A 21,617-nucleotide genomic window follows, 5' to 3' on the forward strand; every position below is an offset into this window, starting at 1 on the left:
ATTGGGTAACACAGTTATAGTGGTTCAGGGTCTGTTAACTGATGGTTAACTGTAGAGGGGTCTGTAAGAGGAGCTGCTGTCTGAAGACGGGCCAACTCTTAATACTATTCCAGGTCAGTAGAAGTCTGAGGCGAGGTGGTCTAGTAAGCAAAGTTGGATTTCATTTTGCACAGCAGAATAAACATATGAGGTAAAAAAGAAAAGATCATGTAAATATATATTCAGTAAATAAAAAATACATCACATTCAATACATTTTTTTTTCAATGAACATATAAATGTAAAAAATTAGAAGCTATATAGATACAAATATATATATATATATATATACATAATTAAAAAAGAGAAAATACAGAATAACATTACTGCACAGCACTTGCTCTCTACATATAGGCTTTTAGCTAATTTCCAGAATTTGCCGCTGGGTAGGCTTTTAAGAAATTTGAAACTATTTGCAGTTTAAGCTTTTGGTTTTGTTTTGGATTAAGTTTTTTTTTTTTTTTTCTCCCAGGAATAACAGTCTATTGTTGCTTTAAATCCCTTAAAAGTTTTAAAATGGTATTGTGAGAAATAATAGAGGTTTTAAAAATAATAATAATATATATATATATATATATATATTGTAGCACCGGCCAATCAAAGACCTCCCCTGCCTCACCTGTGTAAAGCCACGCCCACATGTAAAAACCTAGCGCATAACAGCGCTGCATTCTATACAGTCTCCAAACGTGTCGTGCAGTTTATTCGGACGTCAATGTAAAGATCAGATGTATCAGTGACCAAATGCTGCCTGAAACGGTGAGTAACCATATAATCTATTCTATTCTTAGAATTGTGCCAGAAGTTATTACACCCACAGTTTTAATGCTCTTTGTATTTGTTTCTAGCTCCTCAGAAAAATATTTGAATTTATTTTTGATTGTTTAAAACGAAAACAGTATTATAGGCATTTTATATTTGATATGTTGCATTGGATTTGTGAATGCATAAACCATCATTATTTAGCAATGTAAGTTTTAATTGGCATAAATATAGTCAGTATACTACCACTGTTTTTAGTAGGCTTGTTTGTAATGTGTTGTTGTGACCTGACATAACATTTATTTATTATATGTGAGTTTTAACAGGAATATATTGTTTTGTTGTGCCAAACTGTATGCCCAAAACTGCCATTTTATGTGATACCTTTGCATTGTTGTTGGCAAGCCTGTAAATAATAGTTTTGCACTTTGAATTGTTTGTTTATGTTTTTATGTGCATATATTTAATCAGAGAGTAGTTGTTGCATTTACAAGCCTGAAGTGAAAAGTAACTTTATCCATACTCTCTGGAACATCAGGCTTCATATTTCTGCGATATAACATCTAAGAATCGACAGAGGTTTGTTTTGGCTTCTCTGAACCACTCCTAGTATTGTCTCATTCTATGGTTGATGAAATAATACTTTGTTATCCCACGAGATGATTTTCACTCTCGGTACCCAAGGGAGATGCTAATACTTTTGGTATCATAAAAACCCAATCCTGTTTTTACCTGGTCATCTGTCTGTATTTCTTACCTCCATGTGTTCTTGTGTTTTACAGTTTGAATGTCCAGGTTGTGTTGCAGGTCTTTGTATAGACTGAAATGGAGAAGAAAGACTTGAATGAGTTGCCTGAGGGTGATTCACGGCCAGCTTGCCTCTCTGCTTCCAAATGTATAACATTAGCCGCAATACTGATTCTTCTCATCATTGGGGCTGCTGCGGGTTTTATGACAGGTTAATGAATTATCTCCATCTGAGTAATTTGTCCACAGAATCAAAATATTATGATATTGTTGGACACTTATACCAACCTTGTTTTTCCTGTTCAGCCTACTTAATACAAGAGGAACATTATTTCATGGAGACAGTGGAATTGCAAGGACTCAGTTATGATTCAGACCTGCTAGATAAAACATCAGGATTCTCTGTAGTTCTGACCTCGACTCTGAAAGCAAAAGTATGACCAATAACTTGCACGGAAATCTTCACATTGTAGATATAAAATTGGTTTTAACAAATAGATGTCCACTGCTGTCTTCTCTATTTTACAGATCAAGAATATATTTACCGCCTCTGCAGTGGCAAATCATTTTACTGACTGTCAGATAGTTGCGTATGGGTAGGTACACTGCTTATATGCCATGTTTTAACTCTATAAAACAAGATGGGGAATTATGTCTGTATATATTTTGGTATTTGATTAAGAGTCTGTGATATCTTTCAGGAATATCAACTCAAATGTGATGACCACTCTTCGTTTGGTCTTCCGGGTTTCTCAAGTCCAGGGGTACACGGAGAACTTCGTTCAAGACTTCCTTCGCACTGGATTTAAGGCCATGTTGAATGGGAAACCTATCATTGTCCCACAATACGGAGAGATCAGTAGCATCATCCTTCTTGGTACGCCGGATTCCTATAAAATAAATTAAGTCAAAAATAGTGTCATTTTAACCATTTTTTTTTTTTCTTTTTTCAGGGGCAAGTGGAAAGTCATTCTATGAGATTGGCAATGACATAAGTAAGCAGAATATGATAATAATGTTGATCATATAATGGTTAATTGAAAACTCAGGGTACTCAGATGTCTTTGTCTTTTACTGCAGATAAATGTCCTGAGAACACGTTCACCTGTGACAGTGGCGAATGCATCACAAAGCCAAATCCAGAATGCGACTTTATAACCGATTGTGTTGATGGTTCAGATGAAGCCTTTTGCTGTAAGTGTCACCATCTTGTTATTATGCTAACGCTATATTTAGCTGTTAGTTTCCTTTTTGTAAGTTTAAGAACTAATTTTGGCCTAAGGTAAAAGATAATTGATAAAAATTTTGACATATTAGTATTAAACATCACAATTACTTAGGGTTTGTGATTTAAATAACTTTGCATTAAGTTTGCATAATATTCCTACAGACATGAATGATACCTCTTAGGACTATTGCCTGACGGACAACAATACTAGCAAGAAAATCAATAGACTTTTATTAAAGAAGTACACAAGCTATATCTAGGGACAATAATATCAGCAGCCAGCTATAAACCAGCCAGAACAACTTAGAAACCACCTTGCAAGTACCTTGAATACCCTTGCAAATGAATAGAAACATGGTAACAGCACTAAAACAATCACAGAACCCTAGCATTGTAGTGGCAAGCTGTGCAGTCATATTTTCTTAAGAAAAAACAGGCTTAATTTATGTTCTTTGATTGTTAACCATTGTTTCTCTTATAGCCTGTGGAACACGTCCCGCCATGGCTAACCGTGTTGTGGGTGGTGAAAACGCCCGTCACGGGGAGCTACCCTGGCAGGTCAGTCTCAGACTACGTGGCCGTCATACATGTGGCGCATCCATCGTCAACAATCGCTGGCTTGTCAGTGCCGCTCATTGTTTTGAAATGTGAGGAAGCATTTCTGTAAGATCTTCATCAGTTCCTCACTAGGCACCAATGTATATCTAAATATGTCTTCCTTATATACCAAAGAGAAAACAACCCAAAAGATTGGACGGCTCTTGTGGGAGCCAATCTAGTCAGTGGGGAGGAGGGAGAAGCCACCATAGTAAACATCAAGTCCCTGGTTGTCTCTCCGGTCTATGATCCCATGACCACTGACAGTGATGTGACCGTACTTGAGTTGGAAACGCCCTTGACGTTTAGCCGTTATGTTCAGCCAGTCTGTATCCCATCATCCTCTCACATTTTCAGTCCTGGGCAGAACTGCATCGTCTCTGGTTGGGGAGCTCTTAATCAGTACACCAGTGAGTATGTTTGCTGTTGTGTAAAGCATCAGAATATACTTTAGCTTGAGTCTGATGAGTTTAACTCACCCCTAGTCTCATGTAGCCAGACCTTCAGACTGACAGCAGAAGGTCTGGACTCTATTAGCAGCTTACATTGGACAAGGACCGACCAAGAGGATGTTTGACTGACATGTAGCGCAACCAATCACAGTTCATTTTCTTCCCCGTCATGTTTAGGGGCTTGAAAATGTAAAGTTGATGTCAATCAAAATCCTGAAGGGTTACCAGTTAAGTGTGCCACATGCATCAAACATTCAGCCAGTGGATCGTAGGCTTGACGTATGAGGCTGAGACTACCTCACCCCTAAACTGCACCAAACTCAAAACAAACTGTGGTTGATCACTTTAAATGTCAATCAGGTGCTCTTTTCCTGCTTAAGTTGGTGGTTCTCAATCATAATAAGCTTCCATGAAGACCAGCCTTTTTGCCAAAAGTCTGACTACTTGAGACAACCACTTTTAAGACAAAAACCTCTTTTACCGAGCAGGTGAGGTGCCTTCTACATTACAGAAGGCAATCGTGAAGATCATTGACTCGAAAGTCTGCAACAAGACATCTGTATACAGAGGTGCACTCACCCAAAATATGATGTGTGCTGGTTTTCTTCAAGGGAAGGTGGACTCTTGTCAGGTAAGGGTTATAACTCATAGCAATAATGCCTGATGCCCTAAAAGTGTTTTCACAATTGAATGTTTTAAATGTGGTTTTTGGCCTTCAGGGAGACTCTGGGGGCCCTCTGGTATGTGAGGTGGCCCCTGGGCGCTTTTTCCTAGCGGGCGTGGTGAGCTGGGGAGTGGGATGTGCACAGATCAACAAGCCTGGGGTCTATTCCCGCGTCACCAAACTCCGCAACTGGATTCTGAGCTACATCAAGATCGCACCAACAGTCACTGTTGCCCCCACTGACCCTAGTGTCACAACCACTACGGATCACATTGTTAAAGCTATGAACCCCTCCTCTGAGATTACCAGTAATGAATATAATCCTGCTCCTGGGAACTGCAGTGGTAATTATAACTGTGGCGGAGGCAAGTGCATCAGCAAGATAAACCCAGAATGTGACAGAGTCGTTGACTGCCCCAATGAGGTTGATGAGAAAAACTGTGGTAAATAATCTCTAATAATCTCAATCTCTACAACAGGGGGGCCCAATCCTGTTCCTGGAGGTCTACCTTCCCAGAAAATTTGGCTCCAAACCTAATCAAAACATAGCAACCAGATAGTTAATATTTTCAAAACATATAATAATTACAAAGAGGTGTGTTGGAGCAGGGTTGAAACTGAGCTCTGCAGGAAGGCGCATCCAGGGTTGATTCTAGGATTGGACACCCCTGCTTAACAACAATCCATTTGGTTTGCACCCACATTAATGAAGTGTGGTTAACTAGCTAGTGTAGACCTTAGTCAGGGTAGGTGCCATATTTAACTTTACACAAAAGAAACTAGGGTAGCCGTGAATGGTAAATGTACGGGTCCGTTCAAGAGTTTGCATTGTCGCCAATTTTCACATCCCATTTCTTTTGTCCACTGGAAGAAAAGCATATTTTCAATGTTGCATTGACTAATAGACACCAAGGTGCACAACTGTACAACATATTGAAAAGGCCATACACTTACAGCCTCGTCTTCATTAGGTCCATTAAAGTAGTCTGAGGAACAAGAATATAAGGGTCACCTGTTTACTTTGTAGACTGTGGGAATCGTCCAGCCGTGGGACAAGGGAGGATTATCGGTGGCGTCTCTGCACGGAGAGGTGAATGGCCATGGGTGGGCAGTCTGCAGTACCAACGCACTCACCGCTGTGGAGCGACGCTCATCCACTCCAAATGGCTCCTGACTGCTGCTCACTGCTTCAGAGGGTAGTGTACCACTGACTGGCTTCCCAACATGCTACAGTCTTAAAGAGATGAACAGAAAAAGATTTAGTGTTTATTTTGTGTTTTCGTCAATAGTGAGCTGAACACAGCTAGTTGGACAGTAAGTCTTGGGTCAGTCATTTGGTCTGGAGTGGGTGCTCTGGTTATTCCAGCGCAAAGGATCATCTCTCATCCTGCTTTCAATAGCAGCACTATGGACTTTGATGTGGCCTTGGTGGAACTCTCCATCCCCGCCCCCAAGTCCTACACCATCCAGACCGTGTGTTTGCCTTCTCCCTGGCATAGCTTCATCAAAACTGCGGAATGCTACATCATTGGATGGGGCGCTGTGAAGGAGGACGGTGAGTTTGGGGTTGGTCAAGGTGATAAGATAAAACCTAAAACCTAGGCAAATAGTTTTTAAAATCATTTTCACACTAGATGTTCTGGTGTGGAGCCAGGTTCGATTGAACTTAGTTATGTGTCCATCAAGGAGCACGTGCTCCATCTGTTTAGTAAGGGGTGTGGGATTTGACTCACATGAACTGTAATACATTTAGTGATTAATGTAAATGCAATCCGAAAATGAAATGCTATTATGAATATTTTGCGGAAATTATCAGCCTATGAATGTTGACCATTCCCAGCATGGGCATGGAGAGACAACTGAATTAGGATCAAACGTTCCAAGTGTGAAAACGACATAAAAAAAGGTCTTCTAGACTTCATCTACATTAAACCTTGATTCCAAAAAGATATGTAAAATTTGTGGACTGCATTTGATTGATAGGATCCATTATGATGTATGGTCTGTTTATCCCACATAGGTATGATAACCAATTTGCTGCAAAAAGCACAGGTTAATGTCTTTGATCAGTGGGACTGCCAGCGAGCTTATGCTGGTGGACTTACCGACAACATGATGTGTGCTGGCTCTGTGGAGGGGAACAGGGACACATGTTTGGTGAGTTTGTGAGAATATTAAAGGTTTCTGAATGCTACTGTCCGGAAAAAAAATCAGCAGTTGCACAGGAGTAGGATAAATCTGAATGACTTCTTCTGAAGCACTGCTGCACTTACCTGATGATACTTAATGCTCTAAGTCTTTTTTTTTTTCCATCTTAAAACATCCACCGTGCCTCTTAAGCTGATTACGTAACACAGCCCAATGTCATTCACCCATATCCTTGAGTTTTCAGCAGACTTCTTTAAATGTCATACCTTCCATAAAAACACAAATGAACGCAGTGGTCTTCTCTTCTTCTACAGGGAGACTCAGGAGGCCCTCTGGTGTGCCGGGAACCCCAGGGTCGTTGGTTCCTGGCCGGGGTGACCAGCTGGGGTCACGGCTGTGGTCGAATTGGCTTCCCGGGAGTTTACATGCAGGTCACGTCTGTCAGAGAGTGGATATCTATATACCTCCCTTTTTAAAAATATGATCCAGAAATGTCCTCCACCATCCATCTCACAAGTGATGTGCAGACATGTCTCTCAACTGAAGATGCATGAAACTCAAATGGATGACTTTACCAACACGTTCACTCTACTGACAAAATATTTATTTGTGGTATTTATTAACATTGCATTCTGGTGTACGATGCACTAGCCCCTGAAATGCTTTTTGCCATTTAGGGGAAAAAAAACATAATATCTCAATGAAACAATGATCAATGAGAAGTGGTTTTCACTTCAGATGGAAGATAAGAAAATATGGCGACATTTGCTTGCCTTAAGTTTTCTTGATAAATTCTGATTTTAAGAAATAAAGGGATCCCCCTTCTCATTTCACCAGCAGAATTTATATTCCTGTAATGGAAAATGTAGGAATAATATCACAAAATGTAGGAAATTTGAAACCACATATTTTGCAAGCACATGGTCCCTTTGAAGATGAGTGTATTCTTGTGTTACTAAGACAGAACCAAACTTCAGTACAAAAGTCTGTGCCATTAAACAAGACTCATTTCAAACTGTTGCTCCGCCATGACAGTCCTTGACCAGGCTGTAGAATAAGAGTTTGTGAAAATGCATGCTATAACGCAGCTGATGGCAATGCTGAGAAAGCTAAATGTAAGTTCATGTACTTGATTAATGTGTTTCAGGCCTAATTTGTCCAAATGGTGCTACATCTGTTAACCTGATATTTCATCAATGCAACAAAAACATCAATAAAAATTTACTGACTTGATGGTATTTATTTGCATTCCATAAAAACAGCACAACATCTGTCTGGACATGTCTTGGTGGAGTTTGCATCTCTGTCCAAGCCTTTACAAAACTCAACGAAGCAAAGGAAATTGGGAACTTTGACACGCTTGTACACAAAGGGAACTGCTTTTACAAGGGTTTGTAGTTTATGAGTGTCTAAACAACCCTACTACTGTACTTAACAGACAATGAGACAAATGACACTCCAGTGTCGACAATTGCAGTTTGTTCTTCAGAGGTAAGTTAGAAGCACTATTCGGCCGATCCTGGTGAAGAAGTGACAATTATTGCAACAAAGACGCCCCTGAATTCTTCCCCTCTGGGAGAAGAGCTAGGTGTGTGGAACAGAGGTGGTAAAGTGAGCCGTTCCCTCAGGGAATGGAGTAACATCCACCCAATGACAAAAGGCAGACAGATGGCACATTGAATTTTGATTGGCTGCTCGATGAATGGATAACAGCATAAGGGGAGGTGTCCGATTTTTAGCATTGTTTTTAAACATAGTGAAACCTGCGAGCAGGAACTGGATACCAAAATCCTGACCCGTCCTCTTGTTATCCCAATTCTGCTCATTATTTTAAACATGAGAACTGCTACTACAATTATCAATCCTTTAATTTAAATTTGAAAATTATTAAACAGCTATTTTATGTTTTGTATTATCATTTTAACATGGTTTGAAAACAAAACGTAATGAAAAATGTCCACGTAGAGTCTAAATCCAGCCACCTGGTTCCTTCTGTATCCATCAGTTGTTGTTGCGTGGTAAGTGTGCCAAGTCTATACACTCGTCGTGCATTTGGAGACCAGGCATCTCGACCTGAGGACTCAGGTGATACCGAGGTAGTACCGTCCGCCATCTGCACATCAAATACGTGCCCTTTCCCTCTGTAATCTCGAGTTATATGCGCGGGAGACCGTGTTCCATGCATCCATGTAGCGGTCCATGCACATGGCAATGCATTTCTGGAAAAAAACGAAAGGGTTATGCATGGGTCTATATGTTATTTCCTCAAAGAAACATGGACAGTGCTATAGGATGTCCTGCTCATACCTGTTCAGAGTTGTCCAATGTGCTTCCTGGTTTGCCAATGCATTTCTTGAAGCATTTATCAGTCATTCTCTGCAATGAACGACAAATGGCATTAGGAATGCATGGAATAATTCTAGTTTGCTAGTACTATAGTACATTTTGGTACCTTTTGTAACTGGATACCTTGATGACCCTTATAAAAAGTTACTGTGGCAGTATCATATAATGAAAAGGACTTTGAAACAATTAATTGCTAGAAATTTGACAAATAGTTACACAGAAACAGCAAGCAAGCAGCAAAGTCATTTTAAAGTAGAAACACTGAAATAGTATTTTCTAATAAAACTTCTTATTTACAACTTTGAAAAAAATGATATTTTTGTTTTTACAGTTTAGTACAGTAATGGCACAGATGGTAATGTTGGAAATCCTTTGGCATACCATGTATCACTGTACCACAGTACTTTCTGAAAGGGTACTATGCTCATATACCATGGTATTTCATGGTACTTCAAAGATTATCTTGGTAGTACTAGTAACTGTACATACTCAAAAATGCAGTTTTACCATAGTACAGAGACAAAGTAGAGGTACCATGGTGCATGTTTAAAATACCAAGATAATACAAGGTATATTTTTTGGTAAGTGTATACGGTGATGATAACAGATAATATTAATGTACTTTGTATTAAAACAGTTCTTAATGATCACCACCATGACTATTACATGATAAACCAAAGGATAGCCTACCATGGTAAAGTGATATAAGAGTAATCCATTTATTCAGCATCATGTAATGACAAAATCTACCCAACACAAGCCTCTTATATACATACTTATACATTTTAGGAAGCACAATGAAATTATTTGTAGGGGTATTTATGTAGGGATAATTTAAAACAGCATTTAACATTTTAAGAGTTAAAGTCACTGACCTGCAGCAGCTCTTGCGCGTTTGCAACGGCAATCTGAACTTTGACCTGCTCCATTATAGTGCCAGTGTCCATTTTACCAGAAGATGCCCCCGAAGAGAAATCTGAACCAAAACTGTCCATTTTACACAATTACAGATCTAATAACAGTGACACACCGGATTAAAGTCTGTGTCGCTTCTGTACATGTGATAATTTTGCCCTTGAGATGAACCGGAAGCGATGTGGAAAACATCCTGACTGTTGACTTCTGGGAAATGTAGTTTTTAATGACAGCAAAAACAAATAAGATCATAACGTGATGATTTTTAAACAACATCAAGAACAACAACATTAGCCTATCATAATGTTGCCTGTCATTAGCATAAATTCAGATTTTATAAGGATTTATCGCTTTTGATTTAACACAACATTTTGCAGTTTTAAACTGCAACAAAATTACATTAATATGTTAATAATTTTTTGTTGTTGTAATTTTGCAATTTCTGCGTCTGGTATAAATCTCCTTTTTTTAAATAACGATTTGTGTTTTCTATGGGTTCAGCTTTATTGCAACATGAGTTCTGTCCAATAGGTGCCGCTACATTCCACCAGATCATTCCACTATTACCTTCCACTATATTGCTGTAAAGAAATTAGTTTATCATTTGTTCTTCGTTTTTTTTAATCAATCAATCAATCAATCAATCAATCAATCAATCAATACATCAATAAATAAATTATAATATAATATAATATAATATAATATAATATAATATAATATAATATAATATAATATAATATAATATAATATACCATTGTGGAAGTTAAAATGTCAAACCAGCCAAAAGGGTTTTGTTTTGAAAGTCAGATATAATTGGTGTTGAGGACTGTGTAAACAGGGCATTGACACAGTAACGGCTGTTTAAGCTCTAATAACTCTATTAGACATGAACAAGTTTTTCATGTCTAATTGAGTGAAGATGAATGAGTGTTGGCAGGGGGTCTGACAGTAATTAACAGTCACACAGTACAGTAAGTCTTCACTCACAGTAATTCACTGGTGATGTTTGTACAACAACCGTTCTGGACAAATGAAACATGCAAAGAAAAACATCATGCGCTTCCTGTTGGCATAACTGTGTTGGAATGAAAACATTGTGGATTGATACTAAATACCTCAATGAAAGAGGCTCAATAAAGCATGTAATCTGGAGGTATCATGGTACAGCAATGGTATAAAGTGGTAAAGTCAACAAACACCGTACTGATTTTTTAAAATCTTTTTTTTTAAGTAAACATTATTACTATTGAATTTATTTGAGCCTACAATGTAGTTGTACCGTATTTAAAATCTCATTTGCTAGTCTATTTTTGGAGTTATTTTTTTACCAATAATAATAATAATAAAGTCTTGTTAAAAAAGGCACGTTCTAATTGAAGAAAGGCGAATTTCTTTCCTTAAACTGAAGTGTGACTGCAAATAGTTTATGCATAACTGCAATATGACCTTCTTAAGAAGAAAGAGATAGTGTTGTTGCTATCTGTGGAAAGCTTACACAGTGAGACGTTCCTATCATTCACAATCTAAAAACATGAAAAGCATGTGTCTCAGTACCTGTGCACATTCATACACACCAAATGCTCACTAATTTTCCCAAACACTTCTCATTACTAGAAATAAAAAATGTCCTGCGATCACCTCCTCCGCCAGGGTTGGACATTTAACATGCGGAAAGAGGAGGAGCGAGTGAGATCCACACTCCACTCACTCACTGATTCTCGAGTCACAGTAGTAATGTTCCCCAGCGTGTAACAGGCGGATCTCACACACTTCAGACTGATCCCATTACGAGAAATGTTACTACTGAAATCTTTCAAGACGTCTTAAAGTAACACGCGTCTTTAAAAGTCGAATGCATCCTGTTCAAGTCCGTGCGACGAAAGGAAAGGTAAATTCATGCTACTTTTTTCATACTTGGTTACACGACACAATGTTACAATATTCAAGCGTGTAGTAGCATATACATGGATTGTATTGGACCACTCAGTAGATTTGTCTGTCGAAAACCTGTCATTTTAACATTACATATTTAAAAACATTGCGAAATAGGCTACAGTAAACGTCATGTCCATTTCTTCATGTAAAGTTTTTTTTTTAACCGAAAAGAAAACTATATAGAATATGTTTGTATTAAAGTTATTTAAACGGCAAAAAAATATGCACGTGTTGCCATAGTTGACCATAGTCACTTCAGTTATCGTTACTGTAAAACCATGGTACATTCATGCGGAATTTTCATATATTAATATTTTATCATGACAGTAGGCCTATTTTTTATTATTTTTTTTTTTTATTTTGCTATTTTATGACTGGCATAATAACAAAGTCATTGGTATCTTGGTTGATCTATCTTAGGAAAAAAAACATTTTGGTGTCTATTTAAAGGCTTTTTAAAGATTTGGTCGCTGGCCTTATTATGTGACCAGTATTTAAAATACAAAAAACACATGGAAATGTTATTTATTTAACAGTGGTGTAGTAGTCATTTTAGTTCACTGTTGTACTATTGTTAGACAATTAAGTTTCATACTCCTATGCAATTTACTTTGTTTTATGCGTAACTGAAATTATGAAATGATAGAGAGCAGTAACTTTATCAGAGATCAAAGAGGAAGGCGATGATTCATTTCCCATAAATCATTAACCCTTGTACTGAACAATCTCAAGGTAAACGAAATGCTGTTTAACAAACGATTATGGGTTTACTGTCGTCCAAGTATATGGTTGGTTCCAAGAGTAATTGCCCTAACTATGATGTATCCAACGTCTAATTATATGTTAAGGATTTTTAAACACTGCTGAACAATAGGCCTTCTGAGTAATATCAAATGAATGTCCACGGATGATTTGAGATGATAATGGGAATCTGAAAGGAAATGGTTTTAATTGTTTTTTTTCTTTTCTTTTTTCTTTCTTTTATCCAGTTCAAAGATGTCTGTCAGTAATCACGAGAACCGAAAGTCAAGGTCAAGCTCTGGGTCCATGAACATCCATCTTTTCCACAAAACGTCACATCCAGACAGCCTGCTTACCCACCTAAATCTCCTCCGCAAGCGACATGTCTTCACGGATGTAGTCCTGCGTGCTGGGCATCGAGCATTCCCATGCCACCGGGTGGTTCTGGCATCGTGTAGCCGCTATTTTGAGGCCATGTTTAGCGGTGGCCTTAAGGAGAGCCGAGACGCCGAGGTCAACTTCCACGACTCTTTGCACCCAGAGGTTCTGGAGCTCCTGCTTGACTATGCCTACTCCGCCCGTGTGATCATCAACGAGGAAAACGCAGAGTCTTTGCTGGAGGCTGGCGACATGCTCCAGTTCCACGACATCCGCGATGCCTCTGCAGAATTCCTGGAGAAGAACCTGCATCCGTCCAACTGTCTTGGGATGATGCTTCTGTCCGATGCTCATCAGTGCCAGAGGTTGTATGAACTTTCTTGGCGGATGTGCTTGGCAAATTTCGCTAATCTCTACCACACTGAGGACTTCTTAAGCCTGCCCAAAGATAAAGTTCAGGAGCTTGTTTTTAGCGAGGAGTTGGAGGTTGAGGATGAAAGCATTGTGTACGAGGCCGTTATTGATTGGGTTAGAGCAGACATTGGGAGAAGACATCTGGATCTTCCTGACCTTCTGCGCTGCGTTCGCCTCGCTCTACTTCCGGAGTCCTACCTGCTAAAGAATGTCGCATCCGAGGAGCTCGTCATGGGACACAAGGTGGGCCGTGAGATTGTAGAAGACGCTGTCCGATGCAAAATGAAGATCCTGCAGAACGACGGAGTTGTCACGGGTTTCTGCGCCCAACCCCGGAAGGTCAGCCAAGCCCTCCTGCTTCTAGGAGGCCAAACGTTCATGTGCGACAAAGTATACATGATTGATCACAAGGCGAAAGAGATCAACCCCAAAACAGACATTCCTAGCCCTCGCAAAGAGTGTAGTGCTTGCGCAATCGGCTGTAAAGTATATGTCACGGGTGGTCGAGGGTCTGAAAACGGGTCTTCAAAAGACGTTTGGGTCTATGACACCTTGCACGACGAATGGTCCAAAGCTGCACCGATGCTCGTCGCTAGATTTGGACATGGTTCAGCAGAACTTGACCACATCCTGTATGTAGTAGGTGGACACACATCCCTTGCAGGGTCGTTCCCTGCATCCCCGTCTGTGTCCCTGAAACAAGTGGAGCAGTACAACCCCCAATCCAACAAGTGGACACTGGTAGCTCCTCTTCGAGAGGGTGTGAGCAATGCTGCTGTCGTAGGGGCCAAAAACAAACTCTTTGCTTTTGGAGGGACTAGTGTCAACAGGGACAAGTATCCTAAAGTTCAGTGCTTCGACCCCTGTGAGAACAGGTGGACTGTCCCGGCCACTTGTCCTCAGCTTTGGCGTTACACAGCGGCAGCAGTTGTCGGGAACCATGTTGTGGTCATTGGTGGAGATACTGAGTTCTCGGCGAGCTCCGCGTACCGCTTCAATAGCGAGACGTTCCAGTGGACCAAGTTTGGTGACGTGACTTCAAGGAGAATCAGCTGTCATGCAGTGGCGTCAGGGAATCGCCTGTATGTGGTCGGGGGATACTTTGGAGCACAGAGGTGTAAAACCTTGGACTGCTATGACCCCTCAACAGACTCCTGGGATAGCATAACAAGCATACCGTATTCGCTTATCCCAACAGCATTTGTCAGCACCTGGAAGTACCTCCCATCTTGAAGAAAAATACAACTCTTATTTGGTGAGTATTGTCCAATGTCACTGTCCTGGACCAACTGACAACATTTGCTTTGTATACATCTGCCCTCTCAGATGTATAAAGCAGTAATTTTGTTTGTCAATGAGAAATGTCTAACCGTAATTAGTGCTGTTGGATGTCAAATAAAGATGAAATGTTTCTTAATAGTTTTAAGGAATGTGGCAGCACAAATTACTGAGTAAAACACGTCTCTCTGGGGCGTACAAGCTTTCCCAAATGCTTCCAGCAAGAACGGGATCAGGTTCATTCTTGCAGTCCTGCCAATGGCGAGGCCTGTACCATTTTTTTTGCACATTGCTCCACTGAAAAAGTGTATGGTCTTGCTTCCCTGGATTGTTTACAAATCTTCTGTCTTTTCTTTTATATAAATGTCAGGGCTTATTGTTCTCACAAGTGTACACAGTAGCCAGACAGATAACAAACTCAAATAATGGTTTCCCACAGATCATCGATGTTTAGAGAAGGCGTGTTTATTTGAGAGTGATGCGTAATGTTTGGCAGGAAGATTCAAGGATGGAGACAGGAGCCTTTCAACTTGTCAGGTGACCCTGCTCTTTATTTGTTGTAAAACATTAAGAATTTTTGTAGTGCTAAAAACTTGCGCAAGTTCAACTTCTAAAACACATCGCCTTGTTAAGCACTCGCAGCTTGTTGAGCTCAGCGCTCACTTAATGGAAGGACGCCTAGAGGAACTGCTGTTTGCCCTTCCTCAATAATAAACAGATGGTTTGGGTGGAGACGGGCTGAAGAGAGCCTGCGAGGCCTCAGATCTGCACCGCTGCAGCTGACAAGTCTCTTTTATCCTTCTTTGAGTGCAAACGTTGCAGTTCCAGCTCTTTTGAATATCACTAATTCGCCATTGAGTTTTGCACAGAATAGCCTTGTCAGAAATGCTGGAGTGAGGCATGTGGAATAGGGTGCAGCTATATTTTGCACCATTTGGCAGCCAGCAGCTTAAAACTAAAAATACACGTTGCTTTAGAAGTCGTCATCTTGTAACAGGGGCGAGGAAAACAAATAGAGAAGACGTTCTTTTTTTTTGATGTTCATATTTGCCACAAACCAACATGCATTAGAGTACATCGAAGATACGTTGCACTAAACTCTCAGATAATTTCTCACCAGCCAGTCACGCAGATAAGTTTCTTTCCTATTGTCATTACATATCAGCACAGTGAGTCACTGTTTGACTTTGAGTTGGTACAGAATACTTTGGAACGCAGTTCACCCAGCATACTTAGTATGCTTTTTCTAACCCAACCTAATCCTTACATGCATTGTTTATTAACTTGAACAACCCCATGAAATGATTTGACAAGCACAGATCTATTTCCTATGTCAACGTAAGGCTAAAAGGAATACTTGCCTCGATTGTGGTTTAACTCGGGATATGTTTGAAATAGCATGCTAGTAGGCTATACTTTTCTAATATAGTATGCCTGTGCACAGCATGCAGACTTATATATATATATATATATAATGACCTACAACTGTAGGCTTACAGTACTGAATACTATACTGTGCTTGATTACACTTCCTTTTCCAGTACTGGCAATGATCTGGATGAAATATCAGATATTTAATCTCTTTTTGAGTCTTGTCTTAGTACCAAAATAAGACCTTTACACACATTTGAATGCAAAATAAAAATTTGTGTTACTATAAAGTAGGCCCTTTGTGATGAGGTTATTTGCATTTGCACTAATTTGCATTGTTTATTGTCCCAGAATGCCTACCGTTTCACTAAAAGAAGTTGTATAGAGTGTATACCATGTGGTACTGTAAGATAGCTGGTTACAGATGAATTATGTTTCCAGTCTTCAGGCAACTTTAATGTTGCCAAATTGGCAAGACTAGTAATCCGAACTGTAACATGAGCACCATGGAGGAAGTTATCAAGATCCTCTCATTCTTTGGTCTTGCAGAGCAGGCTGTAGTAACTGGCACTTATCCAATTCACACCATATGAGTCTCTGTTTGTTGTGTGACACACCTGATCTAGGTCAAGGGTCAGTTCCTGACTGTTTTATTATTCACGGAGGCGGACCAGAGTGACCGTCACGGTCAATACTAATGTTTTATGAATGCTAGCTCTTTTTAAAACAGCAGAAAGATCCTTTATTTTGCCAGCTGCGGCCAGCCTTTATTTAACCGACACGCGCGCGGAGCCTCCGCGTCTCTCGAGCCCCGCGGCGCGGCTGGATCTGCATACAGTTAATGGACATTTTTCACTTCTTTGTCCGCGGAAGCAGGACCCGCGGAAAGAAATTGAATAATACAAAGGCCTCAAATTGGTTACCAGCCGTAAATAGATCAAACAGGTCATTCAGCCGCGAACTCGCTTGATGTAGTAATTAATCAGAATTGCATAATATTCATACATGAGATGAGGTGAAAAGGCTGCGATTAGCATACAAACTGCCTTTGTCTTTCAAGCCGGGGGCGCAGAGACTAAAAAGAGCCGGTATTCTTGATCACTTATAGAGCAATTAGAACTCATAAACACAATAAAATGTGAAGTAAAATGCCAGTAAGATTTAAGCTGCCGTCCTGTCACCAAATGTTTTAGCCTGTAAACTAATCCGCACGATCCGCTCTCAGCTAAACATTGCCAGGGTATTGAGAGGCGGCTCATAATGCAAAGCAAAGGGCGTTTCCTAATAAATAAGGTGCTGACTCGGGATTGATCCGAGCACAGATCAATTCACGCAGTAGTTTACACAGCTGTCATTAATTCAGCCCTGCTGTGACCCTCATTACAGATACTGAAGCCATCGGGAAAGAGCTGGAGCTAAACCAGCTACTTAATTTCAGTTCAAGAAATATTTATTTATTTATTATAGCCTATTGTTTAATTTGTATTAAGGGTTATCATACATACATGAATGAACGTGGTTAATATTTATTATTCAAGTTTATTTATTGTCGTATTTATTTAAAGTTTTATTAATTATGAAAAACAATTATAAATAAAATAATGTATTGGTTTAATATGACTTAAATATTTTTATTTAAAATCCATATTATTCATGAATTTGATATATAGTTTCATTTTCTTCCAGTTTTACTATAATATTTAATTAAAAAAACAAAGAAATGAATTTGATTAATAAATAGGCTAGCCTACCCTATATATTTTATTATTTTATTTTAGTCTTACTAATTAAAATGAAAAATTCCTGTTTCACCATTTATAAAAAATAAATACATTTGATTTGAGTGATAAATCATTTATTTAGCACCAAAATAAATAAGTACAAAAAGTAGTATTTATTCTGTGAAAATAGTAACTTGCAAATGCATAAGTGCTTTACAAATGAATAAAAAAAAAAAATGTTAATGCAATAAATAAATAATACTCTGAATACAAAGACTTTAAAAGCTGAAAGGTGTGTTTTAGCATGTAGTTGACATGCCTAATAAAACCTGGTCGTGAATTCCAGAGTTTGGAAGAATAAAGTAGATGCAATGAAGAAAAACAAGAAGGATTTCCAGTTTAAGGCTGTGTGATGAAAACAAGCCTATACAATCTATTAAACACAAGCTGATTGAATCCCAGGCATGCGTTCGGGTCTTTAGACTTGCTTTAATGGAATTTCCAAGGGCTTCAAACTGGTTCAAAGGTCACTTGCTCTGCTGCTGGTTTGGGAAGGGTGAGACCACTGACGCTGATGGATATAAGCGCTGCTCGAGCGTTAGTTACGCAACACTGAAGCGCTGTTCACTTCACCCAAGCGTTTGTGCAGCATCGCTTCATGTCTTAAATTAAAGTGTCTGCCACGTCCCAGAAATAACACAATGGAATGAAATACTGATGTTTAAATATAACTGGCTGTGAAGCTGCTGTACTTGTGAAAGGGTGATAGCTCTCAGGTAGTATTTTTAATGCTGCTGGAGTGTTGATCGTCTCAACAACGGAAAAACAGGCATCAGCAATATTGGGAGAAACGTCCATGCATGACTTTTCACATCCAAACAGTATTTTAATTTACTGTTTTTTTTATGTCCACAACTGAACTGTGACCCTCATGCATCATGTCAAGAACAGTAGGCTATTGATTTAGAAAAAGGGGTTCAAGCCTTTAATTACACCAACAGACACATGGCGACACGTGTTGTGGTGTGGTGTCAAGAGACACGGTGGGGTGCAAAAGGATCAGCTGGCTAGTTTTAGCAGTTAGTTCACAGTATTATCTAGACTTTACATCGCATAACCTTATTAAACTCTAAATCAGCTTCAGTGGTGTCAATCGGAGACTCAGCCTTATTCCTTGAGAGAGCTGTAATCGGCCTAACTGGACATTGCGCACATACATTTTTCAGCATCTTTGTGTATATATTTTTCATTTGCTAGCATTCAATTATTTGTATAAAAATATTAAAAAAATGTAAACAATAAAATAAAACATTTTATATTATTAATAACACTATTTTATTTAAAAATTAAATTCTTGTATTATATATCTGCATTTTTTATGCCATGTTGCTCTATTGGTTAAGCCTCTGTCAAAACGGTTTACACGTTCCCAATGCAACCACAAAGACAAAATAGCCTACACTCTTAAAGTAAAATGATCAAAAACTCATCTAAAGGAACAGCTTGTTTTATAGGTTGTGGAAAAACATGTTGTAAAAGTGGGAATTAGGCACAAGTGAACTTCATGATCTCATTACCTACATGTTTCAGGGGATGAAACACGTTTAACAGGGCAAGAACAATTTTATAGTACAAGTTTTAAAGCTCTTTTGAAATGAAAAGCGGCTTAACATACCGAACGTGATCTCATTAGTACGTGCTTGTATACATATACATGCATTGATATTATATACATACCATGAAGCAAATGCTAGTTTTGTCATGCACTCAGTTTTTTAAACTAATGTGAAGGATTGTAGGTGAACGAACCATGTAAAGTTCAACATGTGTAACTCATTCCCTGTTTTTCCATCCTCAGATCTTTCAGCGTTCTCTGGAATGCAGCCGAGTTTCCCCCCTACGAGGCTTGGGAATGCCGGGGGAGGGGGAGGCGCTTTTCCTCCTTCACATTCACATGGACCTTTCACTGGAAACCAAGCCTTAGGTCAGTCGGGATGGTAACCATGGCAACCGGCACCCATCCCAGGTCACCGCAGTTCTGATGGCGAGATGCGACCCAAAAGAGATGCGGATAGCATTGTGAACACGTGTACATACTCTTACTAGACTTCACTATTTAAACCAGGCTATTTTTAGCCTGAGGTGCCACGCTTCAACGTCTCGCTCACTCACACGGATCCTCTGCGTTCATTATTTAAGTAATTATTAACTCTTGCCTCTGGTTACTCACCTTCATGCATGAAACGGGGCTCATTGTGTTCTTGGTAAAATTCGGGTGACCTTTGAAAGAGGAAATGAACCCAAAACGGTTGAATAATTAGTAAGGCTGTGCTGCCTTTTTTATTTTTTTTTATATCAAATGTTTTTGAATATATTACACACATTCTAAACATTTTTCTGATCAGCACTGTATTCTTGTTATAATAGAACTAGACGAATAGCCAGGCTGAGCTAATAGACAAGTTTGGGTCATATTTCACCCCCCCCAAAAAATAAAAAAATAAATCTATATTTGCATACAGAAAATGAAGCCTATTTTTTGGATGTTTGCATTGCAGTATTATTTTTAGGGCAATTAAAACACATTTTCCCTCCAAATTCTCATTACCATAATGCAAAAAGTCATTACCATAATGAAAAAAAAACAAGAATGTATTACAAGAATGTACTTAAATCTTGGACAAATTACGGTAAGGTGTAAATGTGAACCTAATTGTCATAAAATAATGTTACAATGCAAAATAAGAAGAACCAAATAAGAAATTATATTTAGCCTGTTTTTAGATTGTTTGCATTCATATTTTCAAGGCAATTAAAGCAGATTTTCCCCCCAAATTCTCATTACCGTAATGCAAAAAAGTGGTTACTATAATGGAAAAGAACAAGAATACATTATTTAAATGATAGAAATGATCAAATATACGTGTATACCGATTTAAAAAATAAATACTTAAGTCTGGACAAATTGCGGTAATGACGAAACATTTTCTTAATAGTAATGATGCTATGCAAAAAAAACTCTTAATGGTCCTAAAATAGGCTTTATTTTCTTTATTCATAATAGTAGTTTTCACTCAACTTTGGAATGTGTAGTTTACAATGTGAATAACAGGTGGTTAAACTACTAAAGCGGGGGATTTTTTCCTTAATGGTTTTGTGCCAATGGTTCAATTTTTTCAACTCTTTTCAAAGTGAACAAAAACCTAACAAACGTCTTAAATGTTGCTGTACATGTAGCCTTGATTGTTCTTTTGTGAAGTATATTGTATTTTTTTAAAGTAGATTTTGCACATTGTATTAAGACGCTGTCCTTCTCACTGTTGAACGGTCATCTACACTCATAAGGGTGTTTTTCTTAAACGTAAAACGTAAGAATGTGCTGCCTGAGGCCAAAGAAAGCAGCACAGATAGAGACATGTTACCAGCTAAATATTGCGTTTGCGAACTGTTTTGCATTGAAGTATGTTGTGTTGTGAAATGTCTTAATTTGTGTAAAAAAATTTTTATATCCCTGATACTTCTTGTTTGTTTTGGACATTCAATGCCAAATATTGTTTCTAACATCTGTCAGTGTGTTTAAGACTTTTTAAAATAAAATATCTGTGAAAATGCTAAGCAAGCGTTCTTATTGTGGCACCAGGATTGGATTTTTTTGGATTAGCATGACTATGATCCGCTGAATGACAAGGAATGTCTCACACCTTTCATAATCATAACTCGCTAGATACACTGGAATCTTGAAATTGTCAGTCACACCCAGTTGATTTCAACCACAGCGATTTCCAGTGTAAAGTTCAATTTCTGTGCACAACCTTTACGACTTCACATTGCTATTTTCGCTCAGAGATGGTCGTCTTCAGACACGACTCTTGAAAGGGTGTG

The 21,617-nt window shown here is 38.8% G+C and overlaps 3 protein-coding genes across 5 annotated transcripts; 2 read left to right on the forward strand and 1 right to left on the reverse strand.

Annotated features, from left to right (window-relative positions):
- The first annotated feature begins 603 nt into the window (after positions 1–603).
- tmprss9 (transmembrane serine protease 9) lies at positions 604–7,717 on the forward strand. 2 transcript variants are annotated; one of them, XM_082139653.1, is made up of 15 exons: positions 604–797; positions 1,583–1,758; positions 1,854–1,981; positions 2,076–2,143; positions 2,249–2,424; positions 2,501–2,542; positions 2,628–2,741; positions 3,257–3,422; positions 3,508–3,782; positions 4,313–4,455; positions 4,544–4,931; positions 5,516–5,684; positions 5,778–6,043; positions 6,509–6,645; positions 6,951–7,717. In XM_082139653.1, the coding sequence occupies exons 2-15, from the start codon at positions 1,626–1,628 to the stop codon at positions 7,110–7,112; spliced, it is 2,367 nt and encodes a 788-aa protein (XP_081995779.1). In that variant the 5' UTR covers positions 604–797; positions 1,583–1,625; the 3' UTR covers positions 7,113–7,717. The 2 variants fall into 2 exon arrangements, with proteins under 2 accessions (XP_081995779.1, XP_081995778.1); XM_082139652.1 differs by having other exon boundaries at positions 604–1,758.
- Positions 7,718–7,856: 139 nt separating this feature from the next.
- timm13 (translocase of inner mitochondrial membrane 13 homolog (yeast)) lies at positions 7,857–10,072 on the reverse strand. Its single transcript, XM_082139654.1, has 3 exons — positions 9,858–10,072; positions 8,944–9,012; positions 7,857–8,855 (listed from the first exon to the last, which is right to left on the reverse strand). The coding sequence occupies exons 1-3, from the start codon at positions 9,975–9,977 to the stop codon at positions 8,757–8,759; spliced, it is 288 nt and encodes a 95-aa protein (XP_081995780.1). The 5' UTR covers positions 9,978–10,072; the 3' UTR covers positions 7,857–8,756.
- Positions 10,073–11,607: 1,535 nt separating this feature from the next.
- enc3 (ectodermal-neural cortex 3) lies at positions 11,608–21,350 on the forward strand. 2 transcript variants are annotated; one of them, XM_082139776.1, is made up of 3 exons: positions 11,608–11,785; positions 12,822–14,636; positions 19,603–21,350. In XM_082139776.1, exon 2 carries the CDS (start codon positions 12,829–12,831, stop codon positions 14,596–14,598), a length of 1,770 nt encoding a protein of 589 aa, XP_081995902.1. In that variant the 5' UTR covers positions 11,608–11,785; positions 12,822–12,828; the 3' UTR covers positions 14,599–14,636; positions 19,603–21,350. The 2 variants fall into 2 exon arrangements, with proteins under 2 accessions (XP_081995902.1, XP_081995901.1); XM_082139775.1 differs by having other exon boundaries at positions 12,822–14,620; positions 19,594–21,350.
- Positions 21,351–21,617: the final 267 nt, after the last annotated feature.

This window comes from Leuciscus leuciscus (assembly GCF_965113295.1).
Source record: "Leuciscus leuciscus genome assembly, chromosome: 15".
Lineage (NCBI taxonomy): Eukaryota > Metazoa > Chordata > Actinopteri > Cypriniformes > Leuciscidae > Leuciscus > Leuciscus leuciscus.